General features: G+C 34.7%; 1 protein-coding gene across 4 annotated transcripts in view; it reads right to left on the reverse strand.

Annotated features, from left to right (window-relative positions):
* LOC122813969 (neurotrimin-like) overlaps window positions 1-22,749 on the reverse strand; it is a 2,345,907-nt gene that overhangs the window by 95,835 nt on the left and 2,227,323 nt on the right. For all 4 annotated transcript variants that reach the window (XM_044086525.1, XM_044086523.1, XM_044086524.1 and 1 more), the window contains exon 6: window positions 7,015-7,166. In XM_044086525.1, the coding sequence (XP_043942460.1) occupies window positions 7,015-7,166 (152 nt within the window). The remainder of the gene's footprint in view (window positions 1-7,014; window positions 7,167-22,749) is intronic.

Below are 22,749 nucleotides of genomic sequence, written 5' to 3' on the forward strand. Positions count from 1 at the left end.
TATAAAATTCACATTTTCATCTTTAATCAAATGAGAGTTTCTCCCCAACCTGTGGATACCTCAAAACTTAAATTTTATACTAAACTTGAATAAAAACTGAGTGATAACAAACACGGCTATGTAAAAAAAAACAAAAAAGCTTTTATTATGCCTTAGTAAGTGCTTTCGAATTGACCTCAAAGCTTCATCAGACTTTAAAAATACACAAATTAACACTCACTATTTAAAATCCAAAGAGCAAATCAGAGATTGTTTCCAATCATGACATCATAACAAGCTATCCAATCAGCTGTAGAAGCTCTAACAGAAAATTAGTCAATACACTAAATACCAATGTATAGTGAGACTCAAAAAGAGTAAAGTCACACCAATAGATTGCCAGAATTGCATAACAAAATGACTGAATATATGATGTATTTTGTATGCTTGGTTAATTTAGCTCATTGCATACAGAAAACATATAAAAGCTGTAGGTTCCTATCTGTTACATTTAGAATTGCTAGGTATTTCCAACATACATAATTAAATTCTTACAAGTGGCTATAACCCCAAAAAAGAAAAAAAAAAGTACAGTGAATTCCTTGAGCATAGCACAGCATTGCAATAAAATGTAAACATTCCTAAATGCATACCATTAAAACCAATTAAAAACAAACCGTTGCCACTGCAAAATAAGTGAATCACCTAGCTGACAAGAATAGATAGAAGAATAAAGAATTAATACAAGGGTACCTGCATTCATAAAGCTTCACAGTAAACATCTAAGCAGGTTTGCTACTATAATCACAACATTTATAGGCAAATCCCATGTATACTCATGAAACTTAAAAGCTTGAGAATAAAATCTTACTAAAAACATCAATCATCGTTCAAGTGTTATATGTATAAATGTGTTTGTCTGCTTACAAGCATCAGGTCTTATAACCTTAAGGAACACTACTCAATCAGTAGAATAAAGATGAAAGTGCCTTATGTGATAAAAATATCCAAAGAAATGTGCTATTTAAGTTACAGCTCTGCAGAACAAGGCTAGTGAAGGGCATATATCCTGAAAACGCAAAAAGAGTGTAAACAAGCCTGAAGGGGCTTAAGAACTATCCTCTATGTGCACAGAGCCAATCAAAGAAATCTGTGTGAAAGAAGAAGGTTACAGTTTATCATTCCCTTTAACTGGAGTCAAATAACCAATCAATGAGGTAAAAAAAAAAAAAAAAAAAACTTCAGTATAACTTCACAGTAAACATCTAAACAAGTATGCTATTATAGTCACAATCTTTATAGATAAATCCCATGTATACATGTGTAACTTAAAAGGTATAAGCATACAAGCTGGCTAATGTTACTAAAAAACATCAGCCTTCAAGTATTATATGTATAAATGAGCATTTCTGCTTACAAACATCAGATCTTGTATTCTGGTTTTGCTTATTGTCTACTGTTATGATAACTTAATTCCAGCTGTGCAACTGTTTTTATTTTTTTATACTAAACTTGATGGGTATCCTATTTTCAAAAACATGTCTTCCAATTTCACATTTTCTTTTTAAAACATAATTTTAACAGATGTCATTCTAGCAAGCCATATAGACTGTACTTTAACAATGTTGCTGTTAAAATATAGGAGGTGAAATCTTTTGAAATGCAAATATGCATTAGAAAAACTTGATTTCCTATAAGCTGTTGACTGGAACCTGTCATTTCCCTTAAAATAATAGTGTCTAAATAATTTTTTTTTAAATGATCATAAGTATGTGTTAATTTAAAAAATAAGTGATGTTGTTATGTACTCCAATAACTTTATCATAGTGTCCTCTGGATCTTCCCAAGTAATAGAATTGTTGTCTAAATAGCGTTAATAAATACATTTTACAGAAGATGTGAAAATTAGAAGGGACATTAAATGTCTTTTCTCAGTAGACTAAAACCAAGTTGACATAGCATGATGTGCAAGCTGCACCCATAACAACTCTCTTCATTTTGTTTGAATACTTCACCTTCAAAAAAAAAAAAAAAAAATATATATATATATATATATATATATATATATATATATATATATATATATATTGGACAACACTATATTTATAAGATTCAAAATTAATTGGATATTGGTATTACTCAAAAAAGTACAATCCAATATGTATCATTAAATAAATCCAAACCTTCTGTTTAAGAAATACAAGGAAATGAATCAACTATGTCTATGGTTAATGGGGGGGGGGGGTAGATCTTATTACTCCATAGGTCAGGTTTAATCCTACCTGAAAAAAAAATATTCCAAATCTTTTAAAATATGAGATGACTCCCATAAAAAAGGTTTTAATAAATGATGACTATACAGTTCTAATGAATATGTTTTGGACTCTTAGCTGCACTACAGGTCTAAAGAATGACTTATAAATATTTTTATGTACCTTTAGAATTCCAAAGATCATTGGGATAGTGGGTTTATTATTTTTAAGAAAGTTGTACAAGGTAATAGAGATCAACCCTTGTGAAATATAATCATGTACATATCCATATTTTTATATGCGAGATTAATTTCATTTTTGTACATAACAGAATATGTTTCTGTGCCATGTAATATACTAAACATCTCACCAAAACAGTCAATAGTATCAAATAAACCACTCCTGCTCTTTTATTGAGTTTCATAATTCAAAGTGTTTTATCTGAAGAATGAGACTGTAAAATATGCCTTTCATCATTATACACCTATTAATATATAAATCTCCTTCTGTTCTCTATGACTTTATAATTTTCGGTTTCATATTATTTTTCAAATTAAGACATTAATGGATTTGAGGGTGGAATAAAACTACTTTTATGTCTAAATTTATCATTATTCACATTTTTCTGTATACTAATATCATTAAAATGAATGGTAGCATCATGTTTTCCTGCAAACAGTTTTAGTTTGGTTAAGACTTTGGCCACATCAATATTCCTATTTGGAATAAAAGTGAAACCTCTCTTGAGCAACCAAAAGGGGTAAACAGAAGGCTCCAGATGGCTATAGGTAAGAACATTAAAATCATTCTCAACCAAACACCAAAAATGGGTGCAAGAATCTTCAGGATACGCATTTTAATGAAAACATTAAGCGCTTTTGTCCTAGTGTCTGGACTTCATCAGAACTGAAACCATCTTGTTTCACAAATTTTATACTTGAAAATCACACTACCCACATACTTAGTTAATGGAAGCACCTATTCACAGGTCATAACTGAATGAAATAAAATTAAATAAGTTTCACTTAACTAATTGCACCTAGTCAATTAACCCCAATACAACAGGATACACGCCCCCAAATAAATACTAGCTATATACAAATTAAAAATTATTGTTATTTGATTACAAAATCCTAAAAGCCATGAAATATATAAGCCCCCACAAAAATATATCAAATATATGACATTGTATGTTACATAAAAATTGTAGATTACATAAAGAAAGCTACTTTTAATTATATGGCACCAGAAACTGAAGTCACATTATTAAGTCTAGCATCCATAGTATTGAGCTGCCATTTAAGTTGCATTAACTCCAGAACAACTTCTCTGGACCCCCCCCTCCCCCGACAACCAATGCTGATTTGGTCAATAATGCAAAACTTGAAACTATGACTGATATTAATACTAAGGTACCTATATAGTGAATTATGATCATCCTACTTCCTGATATCATATAAGTGATAATAAATTCTCGCTTTATAAGGTTGTATCATTTTACCAATGTAAAGCTTACCCATTGTTGCCTCATATAAGATAAACTACTCCAGTACTAAAACAATAAAATCTGTGCCAAAGTTTGACCACCCCAAACCCACGAATACTAAATGTAGACCCTTCAATTAAATACCTACATTGGCTATGCTGGCCAAATTTTATCATGTTACTTGTACTTTCTGGTGTTACAAAATGCATATTTCTTGTACACCATGCTAGGTGAATACCCCATCAATTTAGGTGTTCCTGGTTAATGGCAAAAATGTTCCAGTTCTTATGTATTATATCTCCAATGTCTCTGAAATCAATATTACAAATTAACATCATAGCTTTACTAAAGCGGACCTGATTCTCAGTAAGAATCTTGTTCACTATATTCTTGGCACCTGTCCATAAAGGAGGTAAACAATTCCCTTTAAAGTGAGGACTTATTGTTACCTATACAATTTTTATGTAACATATAATTTCATATATTTTATATATTTTTGAAGTGAAGCTTCTTATGGGGCAATGTGAGAGCTTGGAGTGAAATGAAAAAGTGAAATGGAAGTACAGAAGTCAAACTCCACCCATTAAGGGCAGAGTTTGACTTCTGTACTATATTCCTTTCTCTACTTTAGCTTTTCACTCAAACACACACACACACACACACACACACACACACACACACACACACACACACACACACACACACACACACACACACACACACCCTTTCAGAATGAGAGCTCTCCTTGCATCAGTAGCAGCATCTGTTGAAAGGTTTCCATACCTGGCAGCCATAGTAAAAATGCTGGTTAAATGATAATTTTTATATTCTTCCTCTTTTTCTGATAGTAATATTGCTTATACTTTGCTTTTCCCTTTGTACTAAAACTTGTCTTATATTTTCTTTATTTTTAGAGGCTTGTGAGCCCAAACACATGTATTTTTGGGCAAGAATATACTCTTTAAACAGGCATCTCTATGGTAATAAAAGTTAAGGTAATGGATGTAGACTGTCAGCGGCTGTACTCATTAAATTCACAAGGGACATGGGTCTTTAATGCAGCAATAATTTACTTGTACTTTTAACAAAATTGTGAGTAATCTTTCTGGATAGAAACGATTTTTGTCACTATCACTCCTTCTAGAAGTGTTTTTTTTTCTCTTCTTCCTTCCTTTTATATTAATAAGGTGTATAAATCCACAGACTCTTGGAAGATAATTGTAATATAAAAGTGCCTGTCTGTTTTCCTGATTAAAAAAAAATAATAATATGTGCATGGCTGCCACATGCAGTAGAAATGAAACTTCTGAAAGGAACTGCTAAGGAAATAAATAGTATGGAACAGTGTAAGTTCCTTCTCAATTCCTTATAGAAGTTTCACTTCTACTGCACACAGTGACCATGCACATTTTTTAAATAATTAAATTACTTAATAATTTTTAATTTGTATATAGCTACTATTTATTTGGCTTGATTGATGAAATATGGGTGGCGAGTATCCTGTTGCATTTTGTTGTATTGGGGTTAATGGACTAGGTTCAATTAGTTAAGTGAAACCTATTTAATTTTATTTCATTCAATTATGACCTGTGAATAGTTTTTTGCACTAACTAATTAATTCTATGGATCATGTGATTTGTAAGTATAAATGTTTGTGAACATAGATGGTTCCAGTTCTGATGAAGTCCAGAAACTAGGACGGAGGTGTTTAATGTTTACATTAAAGTGTGGTTCCTGAAGGCTCCTGCATAAGTTTTTGGGATTTAGTTTTGAATATGGTTACCACCGTTGGTGGTTTTGTGTTTTGAAGTCATTGTGAGTCATCAAAATCCCATCAAAATTAACCACAATAATCTGCTGGATAGGGTCTTGTGTACTGATGTTATTTTTTCTTTTTCCTCTGTTTGCATTTTTCTCTGTTGCTTGAATGCTCTCTGGTATTGAGGGCCTGACAATGTTTGGGTGGATTTTGGTAATGATCGGTTGCAAATTTGTCTGTCCTGGAAGCTAAATGTTTGGACCTGCAAAGCAGTGTGTACTCTAAAGGGTATTTATAGTTTAAAGTAAGTTGAGTATCCATACCAATCTCCCATGATGTATGTCAGTACACACTGCATTACTGTCAGTAAGAATAGAGTGTTCTCTAAATTATTTAAATTGCCTTGCTCAACTAAGGGCTGATTGTATTGCACAAAATTTCTATTACTGTATTGTGGTACCAACTATGCAGTCTGTTGTCATTATATTACTTGGCATCTCTAGCCAAGTTTAAGTTTTTCTTATTTTGATAACTGTAACATGCTTATTGACATTAGTAAAATCTGCATTATATTTAGACTTGTAAAGAGTAAACAGTAAATCTTTTTTAATAACATTCTTTAAGATTTGACTCTCATTAATCACAGTGTCTGTGATCGATTGGGCATGATTAACATATGATTCCATAAGTCCTTATCTATTGAATAAGTCAGTCAAGTTTTTGTAAAGTTCCAAATTTGTGTCAATTCCACTCAGGAATTTTCAAATATCCCACCCCCTTTGCTAATCAATTGTGCCTTAAATTTTCCATAAAAAATAATACCCTGCTGTATTCCTCATAGTTTAACCAATTTCTTTTCAAAACATATTAAACAAGTGTCAAAGGTTTGTCCAGGGGTATACAAATTTGATGTATTAAACAAAACACCGTGTTGGGTTTCAATAACCAGCTGGCAAAACCTGTGCAATTTAACCCCACCAAATTACTGTTTTTTTATACTCCCTGTATGAGTTACATTCCTAGATGTACTTAAGTTAAGGGCTGCCAAATCATAAATATGAGCAATTTATCTAAATCATTAGTGATTTATCTATTCATTATAGACAACTTTCAGGCTGTAATTATTAGATAGTTGTGGGTTTGTATTACTGTATTTTATTTTCAACTTTTTTTTTTGTTTTCAACTTTTAGTGGTAAATGTATTTATTTATTTTTTTAATTTAAAAAACTTTTAATTGTTAAACTAGGATAATTTCAAATGTAGACAGTTTGAACTGAAACACATGATCAAGTGAGCTGTATATTTAAACAACACAGACCCCATGTAAATAAGATTTTGGCTCTGATTAAGTTCTTTTGATGTTGTGAGTCAAAAGCATATTGCATGTTTTAACTTGTGCTCAATTTTGTTTTAAAAGCTGCTTTATAGTCATTAACCTTATTACCCATCTCAGTGGTTACATTAGGGTTTCCCAGCCTTGTTTACTATGGAAATCACCTTTGGATATATAAAAGACTGCCAAAGTATGAATACTTACCATATAATAAAACACTAACTGAAGCACTCCCCATCCTATTTGAAGCCAAACAGGTATAGTTTCCATAGTCATCTTCAGTCACATTAAAAACAGTAAGGACTGAAAACCTTCCTTTGGTTTCAATTCTCATTTCCTGATCTCCAGTTATTAGCCTGAAATTTAAGACAAAAACGTCATGTAATGACAAATGTACTAGTCTAGTCAACAATTTCTTAATCAAAATAATATGGTGTTTAGTGATATTTATGCACTTTTAAAAAGCATAGTGGCAATACAATAAGCAAAAAGGACAGAGTTCAACGTTTTTCAGTTGACTGCTGCATTTTTTTCATAATTGACTTAAATGTCAAACTTCTAACTTCAAATGTCAGATAAACTGCAGAGACATATTTAGGAAATTAAGATATTACGCATCTGGAAAAATGTATTCTTCAAACATTTAACACACATATGCCATTTTAACATTTACTGAAAAGCAAAAAAAAAAACTTCCATAAGATAATCAGACTGAACTTTTTTTTTAAGTTTTATATATCTCTTCAGAATGGAAATGGAATTTAAAAATTAAAAAGTGTCCTTTAACATCTCATCATTCACATTTCTAATTTTTTTCAATTGGACTGGCCAAAAGGAAATTATTCAACATATACTTTCATCAATTCAAGTAAGTGGCACTTATGAAAAATAAATGCAAATGTTTCTTGTGTTCTGACAAAATGACAGTTATTTTTGACAATAATAAGACTGAACATTAAATGTAAGCATTGAAAAATACTTTGTATGTTATATAAAATAATATTTAGTATTTTGCAGTGTTCAGTGGCTGTAAAATGCCTTATTGTATTATAATATGCTTAATAAAGTGGTGAGATTAAATGCTTAGAATTATTTGAACTTGCACCTCTCAAACATTTACAAGACAGTTCTTTTTACTTTTACTAAAAATGTATTCCATTAGGAAATAGAGAGTTTAAAAATCCTTTGGTAATTTAAATAAATTGCAGTATAGAAGTTGTCTCTGATATACTTCCATTCTGAAATGGAACAGCTCATCAATCAGTAGGTATTCTTTGTGATATAGCCTGAAATGAATTGCATGTAGAAAAGCATCTTTAGATATATTTTATTTCAGTGTTACACTTAGAGGTTCTTAAATGGTTGTACTGTGAAATACTGACTTCCTGAAAGTTAGCTTTCAAAAGTACAAAAAAAGAAAACAGGGCAAAAAAACTAATTTTTTGCAAGGAGAAATGTCCTCCTGAACTTATATATATATATATATATATATATATATATATATATATATATGTATATATATATATATATACACACACACACACACACACACACACACACACACACACACACACACACACACACACACATATATATATATATATATATATATATATATACACACACACACACACACACACACACACACACACACACACACAAACTCCACAGTTTACAAAAATGAAGAAGACAGAAATCTCTCTCTGAAAATGAATAATTGCTGATGCACAATTTGAAATTGCACCGACAATGGTTTCCTGTCGAGAAAAGCATTAATCCTCATGCCATTCATCTTTTTTTTTTCCTGAGGGCTACTTCCTCAGAGCAAGTGTAAGGAAGCCTACTTTAAAATACTTTGTATAGGTCTGAGGAAGCCATTATTGGTGAAAGCGCTAACCTGTTTGAATAAACGTTTATACTATTTCTGGACTTTATTCATTGGATCTACACGTTTTTTATACCAGAGGTCTGTTTGCTGTATGCCTTTTATTGGAAGCGTTGGTCTATGGTTTGCTGCTGTTGTTTTGTTTTGTTTTACCATTTGGATTAGTTTATCGCAAAGCAGCATCTGCCTCAACGGAGCACTCATTGGATTATTTCTTGTTGCTACTTTAAAATATATTTTAGGTAGCAGGTAAGCTTCTTAGCATTTTGGCACTGAAAACAACTGTATAAAATTGCTGATATTTAGTGATGTGATGATGCATTATTCGTAGATGCAAAACATCCAAGTATGAGCTACAAGAAAGTGCTAGAAGAACATAGGGAAAGTTTTGTCAAACTTAAAAGAGTTTGAACAGCATCATAGGCAAGAATCCATGATGAAAAATCACAGGAATTATTTATGAAGGGGTGTGTCCCACTTTACCCTGCTCCCACTAGAGTTCCGCAGCCACCCCCATGCTCTTCATTTTCTGCATCACTGTCTTCACCTTCCCAAATTCCACTTTTATCCAACCATTAAAAGGACAAACAACTTCACTAAACCTACATCCTACTTCCTTAAACTCCTCATTATATTTTCCCATGCTAAACTTACATAAAGCGTCATTACCATTCACACTTAAATACAGTCAACAAGAAACACTCATTATTCTCACCCCTTCACTCTCCCATATACACTTTCTGGTCAGCTCTTATCCTAATAGACTCTCACCTCTTACTTTCAGAACTCCTTTTCTAACTCATGCCCCACAATGCTTTTCTACCTCACCATCTTACTCTTCCTTGAACACAGTGTACTACACCATCATTAACAGCATCTCTTCTCCCATCTCTCAAGATACTCTCTCCTAGAATGTCACAAAACCCAACAATCATGAACATGAACCCCAAGACCTACCCCATCCATTTATACTGCCCCATTCATCACCTACCACTCTCATTCAACTCCAGCTAACAGTCACTTTAACTCATCTCATCCAAACCTCCCAAATCCAAGCAATACCACCTCAAACTTCTTAAACATCTCTATATATTCATCCCTATTCCCTGAAACTATAAAATGTCATTATTCTAGGTGTATTTAACCTAAACTACCTAGGTACCCTCAGCAATGACATTGCTGAATTCCTTGCCAATATCAGTGTTATACAGCTAGTCAATGATGCTACTCATCCAAATCTCTAAATCAACAACCACTCCCTCCTGGACCTGCTAATCACTAATACGTCTACCATCATCATCTCCAATATACTGGTTCTTCCACCCTCATTCAGTAACCACTGCCCAGTAATCTTCCAAATTATCCACCAGTCACCAAGACTGCCCCCCCCAAACATTTAACTTCAGATGTAGATCCACCATCAGTACAGATAGTCTTTGACTGATCTCTCATTACCAACTGAAAGAACCCAAATTTGGCTGCAATGGCTCTGACACACCCTCATTCAACCTCAAGACAACTTTTTCACTCTTACACAGCATCTTTTCAAATATAAGCCTCCCCTCCCCCCTGGCTAACCACTGAACAGAAAGCTGTGCTAAAACTTAGGGAAAATGTGTAGTCTTCATGGAGACAAAATCCTCTCCAGAAAATTATACTGCCTTTACCTCTTTATGTAACCTAGCTAAGCAAATCATATAGAGGCACAAAACCAACTACCTTAAAATCAAGCAACTTGATCTTCTAGGCAAATTGAAATATTTTTGGCAGGCAGTAAATCTTCTCACAGGCTGTAAATCCACTGATTCCACCTCCTCCCCCACCTTTAACCAGACCACTCAAGATCAACTCTCAATGTCTATCTCAAAGAATTCAGTCACCTCCTTGTAATACAATCTCTACATCTTCACCAAATAACTTATCTTCCTTCCTTTTACCCCTTCTTCTAGTTTATGAAAATTACATACAAACAGCTTGTCCTTCTTCTAGAAAACATGCACCCAAATGAAAACCTTGGTGCAGAGAACTTACTTCCTTGGTTTATATCACTCTGCAAAGGCTTCCTTGACACACTTCTTCTACACAAGTATAACCCCTGTTTACGTCAAAATAAAATGCCAGCCATATGGTAAACTGATCTGGTTAAATCCCTTACAAAGAGCCTCAGCCAGTAAATACTGCCAACTACCCTATTTCTCTCCTCTGTGCACTTGGAAAAATATTTCAAATAATCTACAGCCAACTGTCCACTTACATCCAAAACTAGCACCTCTTTGCACTTAAACAGCATGGATTCCTGGCTGACTGGAGCACAATGAAAGCACTATGATCACTTACAGATTAGATCCTTCTCAACATGATAATGGACACCTTTTGGGACCTCTATTCATTGAAGTTACCAAAGCTTTTGATCTAATTTATCACTTCCTGCTCCTTAACTCCCTGCAAGAAAATGGGGTTAGTCCCAACACTGGCACCTGGCCCAATATTCCTTAACAAACAGGTATCTCAGAGTCAAAGTAGGCTCATACCTATAGCCATGGGCAGCCCTTACCAGAGAAGTGCCTCAGGCATCCATACTTACCCCTCTTTTGCTTTCAATCTTTATTAACAAGTTGCCTTCTGATCTCCATAACCTTCCTCTATTCTTTATGCAGATGACATGGTTATTCTTCAGTCCAGTCCCTCACATTCAACTATTCATATCCAGCTTCATTCTCATCTTCATTTGCTTGATTCCTGGCTAAGTAATCATAAGCTACTCCTAAACCCAACTAAAGCAAAAAAATATGTTGTTTGGAACCTCAGAAAATCTAAAAAAACTTCTAAAAATCTCAAACTCACAGATTTTAATGGTTGCCTAATAGAAACAACCACATCCTTTAAATATTTAGGTTTATGGCTAGACCAGCCACTTAACTATCAAAGCCACACTGCAAACACATGGCTAAAGATCAGTCCCTTTTATTCTGGCCCTGGAAAACATCTCCCTTTCTCTCCATACCAGCTAAAACTGGAATAGGCAAAGGAGTCCTTCTTGCTCAACTTGAATACGGGTTCCTCCTCATAGATACAACCTCTGAAAATGCATCCACTCTACAGTGCTTAGGAAACAAAGTCTGCTAATTCATTTTCAAGTCCTCCCCTTGGGTAACCCACAACATATAAATATATCCACAGCAAAAGAAATTTCTCCACCAAAATCTTTACCTCCCTCCTAAAACAATGGGACTGGACCCCTGTAAAACACCTCCAGTTAGACAATACAGTCAAATATTTTAATAATAAATTCATAGATACCCTTAATAGCCTTGGCACCCTTTAGAAAAATTTGTATAAAACCAAAACCAATCATATAGCTTAAAAAGATACTAAACTATTCATGAAACAGAGAAATAGAGCCCAGTCACAGCATCAAATAACCAAAAAACAGACTTTCTTCTAAAATATCATCAATTAAGAAATTTAGCCAAAAAACAAATAAAAAATGACAAAAACTAATACTATACAATAATTTAAAAAAAATCAAAACAACCCACAAAAATTCTGGGGCTCCATAAAACAACTCGCAAATACCATCGAGACCAAAGCTACCCAATTTAACTCACACTGCATAAGTTCAATACTGTCCCTAGCAAAAAATTACAACAATACCCTACCAATTGTTCCCACCAGTTTTGCTTCTTTGCCCAAGTCTTTTTCTATTAGCACAATTCAAACTACCTCCATAAATAAACTACTACACAAAATAAAACCTACATCACTTGCTGTAGCAGCATATTTCCCAATGATTTTTTTAATTTGGCACTTGGCAGCAGACTCCAGTTCATATCCAGTCTACATACTAATCAATCATTCTGTCGAACAATATGTTCCCAAACATGGGAAAATCTCTCATATCATTACCTTGCATAAAGGAGACTCATCTACAGAATTCTCAAACTATAGGCAAATTACAATGCACTCCCCCTAGCCAAAATTCTTGAAATATGCATACATTCACAACTCTTACCCTATCTACTAAACAATAACCTTCTCTCCAACTCTCAGCATGCTTTTAGACCAAAACACAGTAAAACGACCACTCTTATAAGCTTCACAGACACAGCTAACCAGTTCAGAAATGGTCAATTAATATCATCTATATTCCTAGACATGTCTAAGGCTTTTGATACGGTATCCCATCAAAAACTTCTCAATGAACTAGGGACTTAAACCTCTCCAAATCAGTCATTTCATGGTTTCCTAGCTAACTGTTTGAATGCCAACAAGTAGTCAAGTGGCAAATTGAGATCTCGTCACTACTACCAGTCTCATTTGGTGTCCCACGAGGTTCTATTCTTGGGCCAGTACTCTTTATTATTTTCACCAATAAACTCAATACTTCCACCCATCTAACTATCATTGTACAAGACACAGATGAATCCTCCCTCATCAGCTCTTTCCCTTCCTGAGCTCATATATAGAACCCAAAAATCCTTTACAGATATAGAACAATATCTTTCTGATAAACTCAAACTTAACCTAAACAAGACAAAACTAATACTATTCTCAAATAACAAAATGCCCATCTTTCCCTTTTTATCATCCACTACTCTATCAATACCAGAATTGAACCTGTTGACTATACTAAACTGCTAAGTGTCAAAACTGACAACTCCCTAAATTTATGACAAACACATATCTCTAGCCATCAAAAAGGTCCACATCAAACTTGGCTCACTGTACAGAGCCAGTCCATTCCTCACTTATACCTCCAGACAGTCTATAACCAGGGCACATTTACTACCCACTCTCGTGACTTGAAGGACTGTTGAGAATATATTTGTTGTATTTATAGAGGAATGTAATTACAGATTTTGACTACATAGCTAGAGTTTATTGAATCACCCGAGTAAGTGATGGATTCTGAAGTAAGTAGTAAGAGTTTATATGGAAATAATTGTGGCCATGAGAGGGAACATTGCTAATAACATTAATTAGGAATGGACATTTTGGGGGTTTATGAACAAGGTTATGTATGATGAGATGAGAATAATGATGGTAGTCAGGTAATTATAACCAGCCATGTTCTTAAACTGTGAGACAAAGGTGCATCCTGTGATTAAGGTTAGCTATGAATTTAGCTAGCTTGTTATAACATTGTTCAAGCTTGGATAGATGGGTGGCTTGTATTTTGATGAATATAAAAGCAAGGTAGAGAAGAGTGGGAAGCAGAAAGGTAAAGGTCATATATTTTCTATGAAATTCAAACAGTGTTTGACCCTATATAGAGAGGATAGCATTTGGTGTTTTATCCCTCTGTGTGTTGAATATGGTAATCAAGTTCATAACTAGCAATGAATCATGGCTAAGGGGAACCAAACACACTCCTACCCTTCCAATTAATAACGTTTAGCAAGAGCATTCCACAGCAAAATATTACTCTGAGTGGCCATGTCTTGGCTCCTCAAAGCCGGCTGCTCATTTTTCAATACTGTTATCACCTTTTCATTTAAAAGGGGGCTACCGACTAACTGTTTTTATAATGACCACTTTTCCCAGACCTGCAGAAGTAGAACAGTAATGTAAAATTAATAAGACATGTAAGACTTAAAACTGAGCAAACATATTTAATTAATAACTAATGAATTTTACCTAGATTTAATAACAACCACAACCACACTATGTTTCTGATTTAATTTTAACACTCAACACAAAATACATTGCAAATGGTTTTACTTTCTTACTGCTGAAGTAAAACTGATTGAACCTTCCACACATAGATTGATTCTGGGGTTTGAGAATGTGGGAAGGTTTCTGCCCTGTGTCACATGAGTTAAGCAACCCCTTAGCCTATCCCATGACTCATAAGAGCATTATAATCTAGAGATACCATATTTGTTTTTCAGTTCCCATTTAGAAACTATCCTGGGAAGAGCCCCTCCAGCCACTCATCTCCAAACACTGAGAATATTTTTTCACTCCATATCACTGGTACTTATAGATAACACTATCAATGGTAAAATATCAATTTTCCCAGTCCCCTTCAATAAACACATGACACCAAATGACATTTGATGACCTTTAGTGACCTTCCATGACCTTCCATAAACATAACTTTATTAGACCAAATTTATTAATAACAACTAAACATAATACAGCAGATTTTAATCACAGCATGAATGTCCATGTAAAGTTAATCAGGACAGTGTGACCTCTCTCATCCTGACCCAGTAAACAGCATCCATACCTCCACTCACTTACTTTACTTATGCAGCAGCATCCCATCACTCACTGCATTTACCATTTGTTGAATTAAACATACAATCAAAAAAGCAGCGTCCTTACCTCTGCTCACTTATTCACTTATGAAGCAGCATTCCATCACTCACTTCATTTACTTATGCAGCAGCATCCCATCACTCTCTGCATTTATCACTTATTGAATAACAGATCCATCAAATAAGCAGTGTCCTTACCTCAGCTTGTTTATTTACTTATGAAGCAGCATCCCATCATTCACTTCATTTACCAGTTATTAAAATAAACATCCAGCCAATAAGCAGCATCCTTACCTCCACTCGATTATTTATCAATCACCTTCCAACTGCTAACTTTCTTTTCCAAACTCATTGAAATGAACATCCAACACCAGAGGGGGAACAGAAGAGAGCAAGGCTGTCCCTCTTCTCTGCCCACCAGCCTGACCAGGCTGCTCTCCCTCCCTCTTACCAAAATTTTCACACGTAACCAACCATTAAAGGAGGGCTAAGCCAAACATCATTCGGTGCACAACATCCACTCTAAACCAAACTGGATCCCTATCATCAACCCAAAACCCTGTCATATAAATTCCCAAATGCCACAGTTGACTAAATGTTTAAAATAATCCAATGATCCTTCTCCAATACTAAAACAACCATTATTTTGTATAAGCGCTGTACCTTAAGTAATTCTCATTTACTCTTGATTAGCAGTGATAACATCATAAGGAGTGCCAGAACACTAGGTGCCAAAGTCAAGACCGAAACGTTAAACTTAATGTCCCGCGAAACCATACAAGTGCAATTCCCACCAACATGTCTAGCTGTAGCCCTATTTCCAGCCCAGTGTATGTAATAACAAAATTGAAATTTCCTTTCCAAAAATCCAACTATGGAATATAAGCAAAAAATATAATAACCAGCCCAGCATTTTCTGACCAATAAACCCCCCTTTTGAATGACTAAAATACCTCCATCACCTAAAGTGCCACAAACTATAATCCCATGAACCTCCATTTCACAACACCAACCCCTGCAACAAAATCCTATTGTAATAACCAAAGCCTGTCAAACTTCACAGCTATCAACCTACCTCAACCCTTGGCCAATAAACCACCGATCAAGATTCAGTAAGTTCAGTTAGCCTAGTCACCCATGCAACTACAGTACCCTCAGCTAAATCCTCCCCACAACAAAACGTATCATGCCAATAGCCAAAGTCTTTCAGTCTTCACACTCTCCACCTACCCAACCATCTAAAACACTGAACCACTGACCAAGATGTAGTAAGTTACTTAATCTTGTCAACCCGTGCAACTACAGTACTATACACAAATTATTAACCCATATCAAAAATGACCCAAGCAAATTGGCCAAAATGCAACTGCATGACTCAAAAAGCTTAACATCCTTAATCCGCTGCTTGTCCTTGTCCCTGGCCTTTCCCTTAACGCTTTTCATCTCTTATACTTATGCAGCTGGCAAGGAATTGAAACCTGGCTTACAACTGCAAAGAAACCCAAACCATGCTTTGCATATGCCTTCTAACTTCCACAATAACAACAACAAAGAGCCCAGTTTCTGAAATATCCCGAAAGCACCCACGTGCCTACAATGTTTACTGAAATCGATCTACAAAATTCACCCAAAGCACAAGTGAAATGGTCCATGTGGCACTCTGTCTAAAAACTTTAGACTGGTAGGTGACATTACCAGCACCTACTTGAATGACAAATATGTCCTCCCGAAGATACCACACCTTAGGATCAAACTCCGGCACCCTGTGAAGAACACATCAGTGGATTTTTACAAACATAGTTTAAACAACTAAATGGGGAACTTTAAATTCACCCCAAGGTTCCACCCATCTCCCTCTTGGATGAGGGCAAGCGGTGCAGCATGATAAAGCAAGGGTTGAACCTGGCTGGCTGATAACAGCCCTGGAGCCATCAGCCTAATAAGTTCCTAGGATCCTATGCATGTTATTACTCTACTTCACCTGTGGGAACTCCACACTCCCCAGAAACAATCCCAATACTGTTTTACACTGCCCTGAATCTACCTCTTCCTTACTTGACCCCACATTACCCTAAACTACCAAATAAAGTAAGATTACCTTCAGCCTTATTGTGTGCAATTCAGCATTCCCCCTGGCAGAACCCGTTACCTGTTAACTCCAATTACTGCAGGCTAGTGTCTGCTGCTCACTCTGGAGACCGCCATCTGTGACCTCATCATGCACCACTCTGGTAACCAGGACTTCCACAACAACAGCTTCCATCACCTTTTGTGCCCACTTATTTCAGGCCACCAACTGATGCCCACTCTGCACCTGCACACCAGTGGCCCCACTGTGTTCCACTCCAATATCCAGAACATCCTGCAGCATGTATAACCTGTGCAGCTCAATTCCTCCAGACCACCAGCTGATGCAGACTGATTCATCAACACTGTCTCAAATTCTGTACCTCCAACATCTACAAGAAAAAAAACAATTAAGCACTTTGGCCTTACTAAAACTGAAAGGAGAAAAAGAAACATAATAATAATAATAATAATAATAATAATAATAAGTTACATATATTCTGATCGCATATATAGGAGTGCTGTGCTGTCTTCTTAACATCCTGTCTGTCCATTTGCCAGAACCTCAGTCTGTGAATCCATGTCCACCAGTATTCCTGTCAGTGAGTACAGTAAGGATATAAATTAGACTTGAATAGTGTGCGCCATTGGATCAGTCCACTTTATTGACCTCACCAGGCATGGAATTCCACTTATGCCCAGTCAAATGAAGAACTGGTGAATTCAAGTTCATGCCAAAATGTGGATTCCGTACTCAGTTACACTTGCTTAAATACCTTAAGCCCCACCCTACCCATACCTCATTTCCTCTTAAACATCCCCAATTCCCATTTAACCCTTTCAGCCCTCCTTAACTCATACTAAAATATTTATCTACCCTTCATGAAGATGTCCCTGGACAAATTAGTTTGTTACCAAACCTCACTTTTGTTCATATTATCTGTCTTAGACCTTTTTTGTTGACGATTTTCATATAACAGTTCATTATTTTGGCCTGCAATTTATATATATAAACATAGCATTTTTTGTACTTCTTTTAGTAAATGTTACTTCTTAGTATTAGAACAAGAACAAGTTAACTGTTTTTTTTGGAGATTGGGAATTATATTTAGAACTAAGAGAACTTAAATGGCAATTACTGCTTAATTCTGAAACATACCCTGGTCTGAATGAAAGTGTTAATATTAAATGCGCTTTAAAATGGAAGATTTAATTCTATTTTGACAGTTCTATTTTGACAGTTGCTTTCTTTCTACAAAATGTGTTTGCATCCATCCATGACCTTTGACACACTTGTTAGTCACCACTTGTACAGTTATATGAATATTCATTTCTCCTACATGCATATTTAGTGCACACACTGTACACTTGTTCAATGATTAGCTAACACAAGGGAGTGTTTATTTAATATTCATGCCCCTGTCATTCATATGTATGTTCATGGTTATTGTGTTTAGATGATTGGCACAGTTTAAATATTGTCTGGTTGTACTATTGGTTACTGTACTAATAAGTTATAAGTAGATCATTGTTTTTTGTTTACATGTGACTCTAGTTACATATAATGTAAGTATTGTTGACTATATGTTATTCTGATGAAGCTCTTCCACCTGAATAAGAGCGAAAGCTTAATCATCTATTCAGTGTCTGAGTTTTTATTTCCTTTCTACTAGCTCAGTATTAATTACTATGCCTAAAAGAAGTCTGAATTTATATAATTAAGATTCTTCTTGTGCACGGTGTTTATTTTATATATATATATATATATATATATATATATATATATATATATATCGCAACCGGAGTTTTGTGATAATACCACTTGCTCACTGTTATCGTAATCAGACTGAGAGTGTTGTACAAATGTCAGGAAACATCTTAAAATTAAACAGATAACCTGTTTTGTACCCGTATGAGTCTGTGATATAGCTGAAAAAGGTCCAAAAAACATGTATAACCATTACATTCATCAGCATTTACTGCCACGGAAAAAAAAGGGAAAGGAACTTTCAGCGGGTGGCGGCGCACTATTCAGTTAAGCTTCACCACCCTGGCAGTAAACTGCATAAAGAAACAACAGCATGTTTCTATTTTTTTTTTTTTTGGTGGAGGGGGGGGGTTGTTATGCACATTTTATTGAAAACACTGCAGAAAAAAAGATGTATTGTTAAAGGAAACACTATATAACACTTATAAAACACTAACGGTCAGAAAACAAAACCGAGAAGCAAGTGGTATTATCGCAAAAATCTGGTTGCGATAATACGTAAGTACTATATATATATATATATATATATATATATATATATATATATATATATATATTGCTATAAATCTATAAAAAAATATATATATATATATATATTGCTATAAAAAAAAATATATATATATATATATATATATATATATATATATATATATGTATAAAACTATATATATATATATATATATATAGAGAGAGAGAGAGAGAGAGAGATCTACTTTACAAGCTAGCAGTATCAAAACTTCGATCTGCAAATGGTTGAGACCATAAGACTGAAGTTTAGAAACTTTGAAATTGTAAGAAAAATAAAGACAAAAATTTTTGTTTAAAGTTTTGCAGAAGGGGGTGGCAAGCCCCCCTGTACCCCCCACACCCTCTGCTAAATAAGTATACCAATTCCAAGATTGCACTACAGTGAGGAAAACAGTAAATTTCCCATTCCGCACTGTTTGACAATCTCTATTCAAAATGTTTGAAGCTTCAAGACTTCAATCTTATGGTCTTGACCATTTGTAGTTTGAAGTTTTGAAACTTTGAGCTTGTGAAGGGAATCCATGCTGATATATATATATATATATATATATATATATATATATATATATATATATATATATATATATATATATATACTACACACACACACACACACACACACACACACACACACACACACACACATATATATATTATATATACACACACACACACACACACACACACACACACACACACACACACACACACACACACACATATATATATATATATATATATATATATATATATATATATATATATATATATATATATATGTATATATACACACACACATATGGAAATCATACATATATATAATCAAAAGATTATAATGTCAAATGTTTTTCACTCTAGCAGAAGTAATCAACCCTCATTTGACTGCATCTATCATGGTTACTTCCATGTGAGATTATGAAGAGTAGGGATCAGGGAATTTGTCCTTCTCCCACTGTACATTAATCTCAAAGTTGGTATATATAATTAACCGGGGGTCTGGGTGTAGGGGTGCTTGGCACTGCAAAAAAAATGTTTTTTTTTTCTCTTTTGGCTTTCTAGCTTTTAGGACTGATGATTGGACTTTTACAGCATTTGTGTACTTTGATGTACATGTCTTTAAATATATATTATATCTATATCTATATCAGTTTTAACCATTTCTTTACTGAGACAATTCATGCTCTAGCTAGACAATTACCTCCTAGCTCTCCCGGCCCCGGCAGTCCCACCCATATAAATTTACTCTCTGTCAGCTTTCAATCAGTGTCCACATCATTTTTTCACACCTTAATCAAAAAATTAAAACCCACCATACTCTCCGCTGACCAACTCCCTGCCGAATACCTTCAAAAATCAGCTGATGCAATTGCCTACCCAGTTTCTATACTAATTAATCATACCATAGCTGAGGCTAAAATTCCCACCATTTGAAAAACATCCTATGTAATCCCACTACATAAAGGAGGTCTCTCCACTGAATTCTCCAGTTATAGACCAATAGCTATACTTTCTTCACTTGCAAAGATCATGGAAAAATGTATACACAAATGGCTCGTGCACCACCTAATCCAGAATCGCCTCTTAGCCAATACCCAACATGGCTTCGTTCACACCACAGCACGACCACCGCCCTACTAGCTTTTACCAATACTATTAATAACAACCGAAACAATAATCAAATATCCTCAGCTCTCTTCTTAAATCTTTCCAAGGCATTTGACATGGTGGATCATCAACTGTTGATACACACCCTGCAGACTTATTGCCTAGATTCTGAAGCCCTTCAATGGTTTAAATCTTACCTCAGTGGGAGGCAGCAGGCTGTTCTCTAGCAGAACAAGCTCTCTAACCTATTACCTAACACCCTTGGAGTTCCACAAGGCTCTATACTATGGCCCCTTCTCTTTTCCATCTTTATTAATGACCTATATACTGTCATCCCTAATGTTAGCTGTATCCAATATGCATACGACTCCACCCTGATTTGCTCAGCTACATCTCCTGCAGACTTGAGGTTTGCTACCTAGGCCACCTTTAATACAATAGAAAACTGGCTCTCTGAACATCGATTGTTACTAAATCCCAAAAAAACTAAAATGCTGCTATTCTCACCCACATAAAGGTCTCCTGCTTTTACCTTCACCATAAGTGCAAAAGATGGAATAATTATCTCCCCTGACCCTTCTACAAAACTACTAGGTGTCCTTATTGAAAATAATCAAAAATTTGACCTACACGTAAACCAATTGATCAAGACCATAAATAAAAAAACTTGGGTCACTATACAGAATAAAAGCCTTCTTAAACCCTGTGTGCATGTGTTTGTGGATGTGTGACTGTCTTTGGGCATTATATCGAGTTTCCTATCTTGAATCTTTTATGTGGTGTGCTGCATGCATTTCTACCACTCTGTGGATGTCATTTTAGTACTATTTGGTGAGAACTGTGTAAAAAAAAAAAACAAAAAAAAACCAGACCTTTCAATACACTGAAAATTCTTAGAAAGATTACTAAAGGTGATTTGAGGCATCTAATAGACAGCATATCTCACTTTTTTACACACATCAGCTAAGAAAACATATGTTGATTTTCATTAAAGGTAGTATTAGGAACTGAGTCATGCAGCAAGTCCATTTCATTTTATTAGTGTTAAAATAGTTTAAGCCAAGTCTGCCTTTTAGCTGCCATTGATCTGATGACCAAAAGAATCAGCAAAACAATGCACATTTAGGATTTTGTACTCTGCTTTTCACAAGTCGGTTTTCCCCATATTATTCTTCACTAACTCTTCTAATATGAGTTGCAAAAATATCCGAGTATAGGCATAAAAAGCAATAATACTCATGAAATATCTTAGCCAAGAAGTAATGTCCAGCTATGAAGTAAAGATTTGTTGACATATGACTTTTTTCTGCTGATCTGCTTCAAGCTTTATCTTTTACAATAATAGGAATGTAAGTTAATGCCAGACATTTTTTTCTGAAACTATTCTGGATTAAATGTATAGCTATTTAGCCTAATTTTATACTGATCAGGAAGCCATGCCTCTCTTTAAGGATTAATAATTCCATCAAGATTTGTAGATACTACTTCTTTGGAATTTGATTTCTGGTAGGCCAAATTTAAAAAAAAATTAAAAAAAAAAAAAAAACTTTAAAAATGTCTGCAATGCCTCCCACAGTTAATGAATTTTAAGTAGCTTACAAGCTTGCCACCAAAGGGAAAGTGGATATAAATTACTCAGTCAACAATTCGACCAAAAATATACTTTCTAGTAAGCATATATCTCAAGATGTGTTTAAAAATTACTACCTTTCAGGACAATCAAAATTATCCTGCTGTTGAATTTATTTGAAAAAATAGTTCTCTTCCAATAAAAAGAAAACATGATAGAGGCATATATCTCTTTTCCTTCGGGAAAGCACTGT

Source organism: Protopterus annectens, chromosome 10.part0, assembly GCF_019279795.1.
Source record: "Protopterus annectens isolate FY-2018-M chromosome 10.part0, PAN1.0, whole genome shotgun sequence".
NCBI lineage: Eukaryota > Metazoa > Chordata > Ceratodontiformes > Protopteridae > Protopterus > Protopterus annectens.